Genomic DNA, 10630 nt, shown 5'->3' on the forward strand with positions numbered 1-10630 from the left:
GTCAGTGGTCAGTCCTTCCTGCACAAAACCTGGGTCAGAGTCTGGAAGTGTTGGGACTCTGTTAGGCACTTGGCAGACAATCCCCTGGCCATATAGAGCTTCAGTCTTGTAGGGAAAACTTCAGTCAATCATTACACAAACAAATGCATCGTTACAAACTTTTGATAAATGCAGTCTTAGGGTAAGAAAAGTGGTGTTAAAAAACCATTTAACGAAGACTAATCTAATATGGAAGGGAGGCCTTCTCCAAGGAATGACATTTGTGCTGAGGTCTGGAGGTGAGATAGGAATTAACTAAGCAAAGGCTTCTGGCCAAAGATTGGGGACCACAGCTGGAGCACAGGAGACAGCAGGGAAAATGATGCTGTAGGAAGCTGGAAAGGTAGGCCAGGGCTGGACCACACAAGGCTAGGTTGAGGCATTTTATATTCATCTTGAAATCAGTGGAGTGCCATTGTAATAGCTTTAAACAGGGGGTGATGTGGTCACAGCCAGCTTGTGGACAGTGGACTGAAAGGGAGCTGTTAGGAAGAAGGTAGGTACAGTGACTGATAGGAAGATTACAGTGGTTTGGATGAGGGCGGTGGCCCTGGAACCATAGAAAGGTGTAAGAGTGGAGACGTAATAAAAAGGTAAAATCCACAGAGCTGGGTGATGGATTCAATGTGGTGGTAAGGAGGAGGGGAGGGGGCCAGAGCTGTGATTTATAGGAATGGAGGGTTCCATTCACTGCAAGATGATGTGGGGAGAAGACCAGGTTTGTAGAGGGGAGAGGCAAGGAGATCATGAGTTCTATTTTTTTTTTTAATTTTTTGAAGTATAGTTGATTTACAATGTTGTGTTAATTTCTGCTGTACAGCAAAGTGATTCAGTCTATAATTAGATATATACACACGCACACACACATTCTTTTTCAATATTCTTTTCCATTATAGTTTATCACAAGATATTGAATATAGCTCTCTGTGCTATACAGTAGGACTTTGTTGTTTATCCATTCTCTATATAATAGTTTGCATCTGCTAATCCCAAACTCCCAGTCCTTCCCTCCCCAACCCCCCCGTCCCTTGGCAACCACAAGTCTGTTCCGTGAGTTGTATTTTGAACATGATAGAGATGTATATAGTACCTTTGAGTCATTCAAGTGAAAATGCCAAGTAGGCCAGTGGATATGTAGGTCTACATTTCAGAGGAGTGGTAGAAGCTAACCATGTCAACTTAGGTTTCATTTGTCTTTAGATGGTAATTGAAGCCATGGGTGAGAGAGAAAGTGTGGAGTAAGAAGCAGCCTAGGACTCAACCTTAAGGAACTCTTCATATTTTGTGTCCAGGTAGAAGAGAATGAGCCTGAAAAGGAGACTTAGAAATAGCCAGGGAGGGGAGGGGAGAAAGCCAGGAAGTCAAAGCCACAGAAACCCAAAGGTATCAAGAAGGAGGTGAGAGTTGACAGCGTCCAATGGCGCTAGCAGGTTCAATTAGATGAGGACTCTGGAAAATGCCACTGGATATGGAACGTGGAGGGGAATGGTGACCTTAACAAAACAGTACCAGTAGTGTGGTGACAGGGAATACCTGACTAGGGGGAGTAGAGCGCAGAGTGGAGTAGATGGTGAGGGAAGAGGCCGGTGAGTCTGCACACCACCATTAGAAAAATCTGGTTGTAAAAAGGGGAGACAGGGCAGCAGCTCACACAGATAAAGGGTCGGTGTTCCTTTTTTGTTGTTGTTATGTTTTAAAATGGAAAATGTAGCACCTTTCAGCATAGAAGGGAAGAAATCTCTTGAGTAGGACAGACTGAACTGGAAGTAAAAGAAGGGCTACTTGAGAGCATTCAGGATAATAATAATATAGAAAAAATGCCAGTCTCCCCACAGATCCACCTTGAAATCACTCTTCACTGCTATGAAGACTGCAGGAAGGTTTGTGCTAAGCTCTTGAGGAGCGGGTATTTTGAAAGAACATGGCTCTGTCATCGTCAACCTTAGGCAATGTTGTCTGATACTGTAGAAATCTGTGTCCTGATTCGTGTGCTTAGCTCATCTTTGCTTATTTTGCCAGGAGCTGATGAGGACGGAGAGAGTCCAGAGCTGACCACGTCTCGACCCCTTCCAAAGATTCCGTTCACTATTGCTGCTCCGAGAGTGGAAACCACGACTCTGAACAAGATACAGAATAAGATCCCCGCTCAGACAAAGGTGTGTTTTGTTTTCCATTGCATTCTCAGGTTATTGTAAATGTGCATTTTTTTAAAAATTGTACAGACTGTGCCTTTGTTTGTTTGTTTGTTTTGCGGTACGCGGGCCTCTCACCGCTGTGGCCTCTCTCGTTGCGGAGCACAGGCTCCGGACGCGCAGGCTCTGGACACGCAGGCTCAGCGGCCATGGCTCACGGGCCCAGCCGCTCCGCGACATGTGGGATCTTCCCAGACCGGGGCACGAACCCGTGTCCCCTGCATCGGCAGGCGGACTCTCAACCACTGCGCCACCAGGGAAGCCCCAGACTGTGCCTTTTGAGAGGTGCCCTTTAAAACTGTGTAAGGACAAATGGTCTTTTCATTGTATCGTAAATGGCTCTCCCTTACTCTTTATGATCGTTTTGACATTTGCCCACCTACTGCTTTTTTTGTTGTTGCTGTTAGATAGACTTTATTTTTCAGAGCAGGTTTAGGTTCACAGGAAATTGAGTGGGAAGTACGGAGAGTTCCCATAGACTCCCACACATGCACAGCCTCCTCCCATCAACATCTGGTGCCAGAGGAGTACACTTCTTACAACTGATGAACCTACACTGACAGGTCATAGTCTCCCAGGGTCCAGAGTTTTACCTTAGGGTTCACTCATAGTGATGTACATCCTGTCAGTTCTGACAAATATATAATGGGCATGTGCCCACCATTATTGTAGCCTACAGAATAGTTTCACTGTCCTACAATGCTCTATACCCTACATATTCATCCCTCCTGCCCCAGCCCCTAGAAACCACTCATCTTTTTCCTGCCTCCATAGTTATGCCTTTCCACAATGTTGCACAGTCAGAATCATGCAGTATGTAGCCTTTTCAGATGGGCTTCTCTCACTTAGTAACATGCATGTACGGGGCTTCCACGTCTGTTCATGGCTTGATGGCTAATTCGCCCTAGTACTTTTATCACCCAGGCGTAGCTTATAGACGAATCTTTTTTACAGGGCACTCCTTCTTAAGGAACTCACAGCCCAGTTAAGAAGCAAAACCTTTTCAGTTTATTTGCCTTATGCCAAGAAAATTTGTTTTTATTTCGTAAAGAATGTGTTCTGAGTTAAAACCACTGTGAACTTTTACATCTGCTGAAACAGGTTATGGACTAGGGAGGCTCCGGGCACTAGTCTCAATAAGTGTTTTCCCAGAGTTTTTTCAGGCCCACCTTCAGTGGTGTGTAAACTCTGACGTCTTCCAATGACAATGATGAATGCGGGTACATCCCTATATTCATTCTGAGAGCTGACTTACTAAGAAATAAGGTCTTTGGCCTTAGAACAGAGCAAAGATACTAGTTAATGGAAACTGTGACACCAGTGATTTTGGCCTTAGTAGCACGCTGCTGCAACTAGCTGACTACCCACTACTAGGTAAGCTGTTTAAGTTGGAAAATGCATGTTAAAGTCTGAAGGAGGCCTAGGTTTCAAATCCTAGATCTGGTCAGGTTTCTTAGCTTCTCTGAGCACATTCCTGATGGATCCTTGAGAAGGTTAAATGTGAGGGCATGCAGCATGGCACCTGAGAGCCAGTGAGCATTTTGTAAGCCTTCATTGAATTTGGTTAGAGCAGGAGAGACCGAGGCAGTTGACCAGGTGAACCTGTGGAGTGACAGCAGCAGGAGGCTTTGCAGGCGGCCTGGGGGTAGCACGCTGCTTATGAGAACTTGGAAACACAAGTGCCCCCTCTTGGAGCTCACCCGTCTGCTGGTTAGAAATGAGGTGCAGCTAAGCTTTAGCAGCAGAAGGGCTGTGGAAGGCTGTGTCACGAAGGTAGGGACGGGCCTTCTCCCGAGTAAGGAGCACCCCTCTGCAGGCCGGAACGCACGCAGGCTTCCTGCCCATTGACGCTCCTCCCCTTCCCAGAGTGCAGTTGTTCTTCCCCTCGCCCACCGTCCTCCCGGTGCCTGGGCACAGGGTGGTGAGGGACAGGCTGGATGGGTTTCTGTAGATGTGGAGCAGTCAGGTCAGGCCTCTCCAGACTGGAGTGCTGTTTGTCGGATGGAGAAGGGCTCGTTGCCGTTAGCAGTACACTGACTTCACAGGCCAGGCAATAGGAAAGGAGGGAGAAGCTCTGAGCACTGAGGCAGACACACCTGGCTCTGTGCACGGTAGCTGCTCCAGAAATGGATTCGGTTCAGTGAGTGAAAGGAAGAAGGGAGAAGAGGGGCGATGAAACGTAACAGGTGCAGCTGAGGGTAGGTCATCCAGTGTGGCTGCTGAAAGATGCATCTGGCTTTGTTTATTTGACCACTTGTCATAACTGAATCCCTTGAAGTCAAGAACCGTTAGGAACCATTAGGACTCACTAGCGTGAGACAAGAAATTCAGTTTTGGCTTTTCATGGTGGAGTTTATCCTAAGCAAAACCTAGTTTGACGTAGAGCTCTCTGGTCAGTTGACAACAATGAATTGAAAATTGGTTTAAGTTTTTAAGAATTGGTTTTAAGGAAGTAATTGTGTCAGATTAAAATAAAGAAGACAGATGTTTGGCAGATGAGCTCAGAAATTAAGGACCCCCAAATCTTTTAATGTATTCCTGGTATCATTTGTGTTCGATGTAGTAATAATAAAAATTCATCCTTGGGCTTCCCTGGTGGCGCAGCGGTTGAGAGTCCGCCTGCCGATGCAGGGGACATGGGTTCATGCCCCGGTCCGGGAAGATCCCACATGCCGCGGAGTGGCTGGGCCCGTGAGCCATGGCCGCTGAGCCTGCGCGTCCGGAGCCTGTGCTCCGCAATGGGAGAGGCCACAACAGCGAGAGGCCCACGTACCGCAAAAAAAAAAAAAAAAAATTCATCCATTTGTGGGAGATTTACTGAGTGCTACTCATTGTGTCAAACACTTTTCAAGGTACTTATCATGATAATACTGATAATGAATAATATTAATACTGGTGATTAAATCTTCTATTTTGTCGTTACATGGCACAGCTAAATTAAACGTTGCCTCTATGATACCATTAAAGTAGACTTTGCTTTTGAATGGGCATCACTGTGGCATTAATGTCACTGTTATAGATATTCTGTCTAGTTTGTTATAAATTTATGTGACCGAATACAAAGAACACGGTTGTTTGTTCAAGCAGAGCATTGCTCGTCATCTTTACTTCCGTCACATTTCCATGGCATCCAAACAACCAGACACGGATGTGACAGATCTTTAATTGGCTTAATGTAATTATCTCTGCTGCCTTTTCGTACTTTCACTTTGTACATCTATACAGGAGTTAAGGTATTTCAGGTTAGTTCTATACTATTGGAAGAATTCTTATTAGTCAAGCTCTTACTTTCATACAATAAAACTTTTAAATTTAAAGAGCGAATGTTCCAGCCAGAGCACCTGGAAGTTTGTACACTGGTGGACCATTCCTGTGAGTCCGTGGGGGCCCCAGTTCTGTGGAGACCTCCTGTTCCCACACCCGCAGAGCCCCTGAAATGCAAGCTCCTTCCTGGCTACTGGATCAGAAGCTGAGTCAGAGGGAATGTCAACTCTCTCAAATGATTTTAGGGACTGAAAAAACCTGAGGGGACTCATGTGATCTGTCATAATAATGGGACAAAGATGATACGGATGAGTTAAATTCAGTCTCTGATATCACAATCGCTACTTATTCTCCCCTCATTCGCCACCAGAACTTGCTTTCCTCTTTCCCTAGTCACAAACCTGAGTATTAACCTATTTTTCTCTTCCCTTTCCTAACCCTTCCCTGACTGCTAACGCATAGTGAAAAGGCTCCTAGATTAGAACCCAGATAATTCATTCTCTCATCTGTCAAGTTGTCTGTCCTTCTACCAGGTATCCGAATAGCGATGGGCTTTCTATGAGAAGAGTGTACTTTAGACTTGCAGGATACTCAGGGACCTGAGAGTGCCATTCATTGGACAGATATAGAAAATGAAGTCCAGAAAAGTGGTAGGACTTGATCAGGACCACATAGGAGCTACTTGCAGAACCCAGGCCCCCTGAAGCTCTTTGTAATCCAGGGTTTGGTGAAGGTGTTGTAAGAGTGAATAAAAAGAGGGGAGCATTACAGATGAAGCCTGGGGGCTGCTCCCCACGGAGTGGTAGCAGGCAGAGCCCTGGGAGAACACTTGGAGAGAATGCCAACAAGGAAGCTGTCATCACAGTGCCCTGTGTGGCAAAAAGATGATAAAGGAGTGAGGAGAATTGGGGCAGTGCTGTTGGGTTGGAGCAGCCAGAGGGGGATGGTGGCCTAAAGTCAGAAGGGTGATGAGAAAGAGATCTTACGAAATGTCGACTAAAACAACCTAACCGTGTCATTAGGATGATTATGAACTCACTAACTATCCATTTTGCCTATACATGTGATGGGTGTTATACAAAACCATGAACAACGTGGGTCCACCATAGGACTCACCCACTGTCTGCACACCACACAAAGCGATTATTGCAATTCTTTCCTAAACTCAGTGTTTGCAAAGAACGAACTTGGGAATGTGCTCATCTACTATTTCTTCTTTCCAGCACATTAAAGGAAAATCTTCATAATCTTTTTTTCTTTCCCCAGTCACCTGAAGAAATTGATAAGGAAAAAGTTCACCTCTCTGACTCAGAAAGGAAAATGGACCCAGCTGAAGAGGCTACAAATGTGTATACTGAGAAGCACTCAGACAATCTGTTTAAACGAACAGAAGTCCTGGCAGGTGAGTAGCCCAGTGGGGATCAGGTGGCAGGTCCTTAAATAGGCCTGTGTTTGCCTAAGTGATATTCAGAGGTATCGGCAAAGCTTGCTGGATGTTACCTTAGTACTGAAAACCATGTCGAGCACCTGTCTCATTCCAGAGGGAGAGGCAAGAGTTAGGCAAATGTTGTCTTTATTTTCTGTCAGCTCCCTCAGCCTACCCCCTCGGCCAGCCTTTTGGGCGGGGTGGAGAGAGGCAAGAAGAAGAAAGTTAAGGCCTGAGTTGGTCCGGAACAATGGGGCGTCGGGGGTGGCAGAATATGAAAATCAATCAGTCTTGATCCAAGTCATTCATCATCCTGATTTCAAAACAAATTTAAGAGAAGGAAAGGTTCTTTATGGAGAGGGCCATTGATATAGTGCCCAAGGTATTAAAGGATGTTGTCTCTAATCGTAACTTACTGATGAAAGTATTAACATTTGATTTTAAAGCGGAAGATGTGCAAGATTTTAGAACACTTAATCCTTTTTAAAAATTTTTATCTTATTAAAGTATACATTTACATTTACAATGCTGTGTTAGTTTCTGGTGTACAGCAAAGCTATTCAGTTATACGTGTATATAATAGTTCGCACCTGCTAATCCCAAACTCCCAGTCCATCCCCCCCCGACTCCCCGCCCCCCTTGGCAACCACAAATCTGTTCTCTATGTCTGTACAACACTTGATCCCTGAAAGAGGATAGTCCCAAATCCAAGACTAGAAAGGAAATTTGCATGCTTTTTTCATATTTATTTTCCTTTACAGAATTTAAGTCGATTATATCATGTTTTGTGTTTTCATTGAAAAAAGCAATTAGAAGATTAGACTACAGAATGTGAATACCGAAAAGACTCAAGAGTTTTAAAGTATGGAATTAGTTGAGGTCGCAGCCAGATTTTTCTTATTGAGCTTTTGGGGGATATTATTAATATTAATCAAAAAAAGTATTATACCTCCTGAGGAATGTCAGATTTGCATAATTACCTGGTTGCTGCATTGAATCCAGTTTTGGGGTTTTTAAATTAAGCTTTTTAGGAAAGTGTAGATCGATTGGGCTTGACAAAGCTAATTTCTGCCACCCTTGAATCTCTTCTAAGAGTAATCTTCCTTCTGGTGTGTTTCAGCTGTCATTGCTGGCGGAGTTATCGGCTTTCTCTTTGCAATTTTCCTTATCCTGCTGTTGGTGTATCGCATGAGAAAGAAGGATGAAGGAAGTTACGACCTTGGAGAACGCAAACCATCCAGTGCTGCTTATCAGAAAGCACCTACTAAGGAGTTTTATGCGTGAAAACTCCCATTTAGTGTCTCTATTTATGAGATCACTGAACTTTTAAAAATAAAGCTTTTGCATAGAATAATGAAGATCTTTGTTCTTTTGTTTTTTTTCATTAAAGAGCCATTCTGGCACTTTAATGATAAAATCCCATTGTATTTAAAACTTTTCATGTATTTCTTTAGAACAACATAAAATTCAAAGTTAACATCTGCAGTGTTCTGTGAATAGCAGTGGCAAAATATTATGTTATAAAAACCCTCAACGTTCATGGAATCGGTTTAAACTTTTATGTGCAAATATGAAAAGATTGTTTTTACCCTACGGTTTGAAGATGAAAGCTGTTTCATTTGAGTCTGCATGTCTGAGATTGACCTTACCAAGTTCGTCTTACTTTGTTAATTTATCTGTTGCTCCCCTCTCCTCTGCTCGCCCCTCTTGTCCCCTTGAAAACGAAACAAAACTCTATGCCTTTTGTAGCTGTTACGGTGCAGTTCGTCTTTGGATATTTCAGATAATGGTAATTTAGTGTATATGTGATTTTCAAATATATCAACTTTAACCTCCACTTTGTATAAATTTTTAAGCGTCAGACTATCCGTTTTACACTTACTTTGTTTTTCATTACCTGTAGCTTCAGGCAGATTTGCAACAGCAAATTAACGTGTAAAATTGGATTATCACCGCAAAACTGTTTAGTCATGTCTTTCTAATCAGATCTTCTTTTGGGAGGATTTGAGTTACTGACAAGCCTCAGCAAACCCAAAGATGATAACAGTATTTTGAGAAGTTGCTGCAGATTCCTTTGGCCACTGTATTTGTTAATTTCTTGCAATTTGAAGGTACGAGTAGGGACTTAAGGAAAAAAATCAGTTTTTGTTCTTAAAAATGCATTTAAGTTGTAAACATCTTTTTAAGCCTTTGAAGTGCCTATGATTCTATGTAACTCTTCGCAGACTGGTGTTAATGAGTATATATAACAGTTAAAAAAAAAGTTGGTATTTTATAAGAACAGACGATTATAATGGTAACTTTTGTAGTCTTACGAATAGACGTAAATTGTAATTTGAGAACATAAAAACTACTGAATAAATCATGTGGCCTAATATTGAAAATGTCACTGTTATAAATTTTGTACATTTTCGGTCAAATGTACACCTCCCCTTTGCTAACGACCGTCTGCTCTCAAGGATGTTGTGGGTTTGATTTCTGAGTGTTCCACAGTGTCTGTAAATCAAAAACCAAAGAGCTCAGTGATGACGCTGTTTATCACCAGATTCACTTGTGAACTGGCCAGAGGAAATCTGAATGTATCATCCTGTGTATGTTTGAATGTAGATATCGAAAGGCCGCCAGAGAGGGAATTGTGACTTTTGCAACCTTTATGGAGATAGCTGATGGCAATATTGAGACGAATGCCTGCTCTTGCAAATAACTCTTAGGACCATAAATTCCCAAGGACTAAAGGGGGCTTTCCTGACATCGGTGTCTATGGTTTAGTCCTGTAGATTGTTTTACCTTCGAAACTGCTCCAAATCTCTCCTGAAGCTTAACCGAAGAGGTAATAGATGGAATACCATAGTTCACACTGTAGGGAAGAAGAGTCAGGCAGGGAGGCTCTGTGCATTCAAAGGAGGGCCTCCCTGCTTAGGAATGCAATTGCCAGAAAGCAGCGATGCCTGAGGAAGAGCTGGAAATATGAGAGTACCCTGCCTGGGGACTGCCTTCTAACTGAACATTTCCTTTATCTATTTTACCACCAATTTTGTTTTAAACTGTGAGTGGCCAAAGTAGGAAGACAGCAAAAACAGCCACCTTTCCAACATGTAATTTACTTTTAATGAAGTATGAATCCTTCATTTAGAGAACATTCCCCGGAATTGCCACAGAACTCATTAAAAAAATTTTTTTTTTAATGCAGCACTCGGAACAGTGTTTACGTCAATTCTTAATGGCCTTAATTCTCAAATTCCTGTCCAGTCACTTGCACAATCAGTCCACTTTGAAGTGATTAAAAGGAAGTGATAGCACCTTCTTAAAACTGCACAAAGTCCCTCGGTTACGGAGGTTAAGAATGTAGTGGGTATACCTCTAACTGTGCAAAGCATAGCGAAATTCAGTTCGTAGAATAACAACTGCTTGGAATATCCATGCCAGGAAAAGGAGATTTCTGGCAAATATTTTGTCACTGCTGTAAAGCAAAATATTTGTTTAAGTGCCAGAATAAAGTCTGTCGAGCTGAAAGTAAGAAATCATTGTATAGACTGACATCCAGTTTTCTTCAACTGTACATTTTCTGCTTAGTTATTTTCTTTTTAAGATGCAGTAAATAGTACTATAAGAAGTGTTAGTGATGATTACCAAGTTCAGGAAAATTTTGGTAAAATAGAAATATTAAAGCCAATGCGAAAACTTCCTGTTTCCTTAACCACATCTAAAT

General features: G+C 42.8%; 1 protein-coding gene across 1 annotated transcript in view; it reads left to right on the plus strand.

Moving 5' to 3' along the window:
- SDC2 (syndecan 2) overlaps positions 1-9305 on the plus strand; it is a 121732-nt gene extending 112427 nt beyond the window's left edge. The window contains exons 3-5 of the mRNA XM_027131463.1: positions 2059-2195; positions 6762-6897; positions 8042-9305. Of these exons, the coding sequence (XP_026987264.1) occupies positions 2059-2195; positions 6762-6897; positions 8042-8205 (437 nt within the window). The 3' untranslated portion in view covers positions 8206-9305. The remainder of the gene's footprint in view (positions 1-2058; positions 2196-6761; positions 6898-8041) is intronic.
- The last annotated feature ends 1325 nt before the right edge of the window (positions 9306-10630 follow it).

Source organism: Aethalodelphis obliquidens, unplaced genomic scaffold, assembly GCF_003676395.1.
Source record: "Aethalodelphis obliquidens isolate GAN/ISIS:26980383/991018 unplaced genomic scaffold, ASM367639v1 scaffold39, whole genome shotgun sequence".
NCBI classification, from domain to species: Eukaryota; Metazoa; Chordata; class Mammalia; order Artiodactyla; family Delphinidae; genus Aethalodelphis; species Aethalodelphis obliquidens.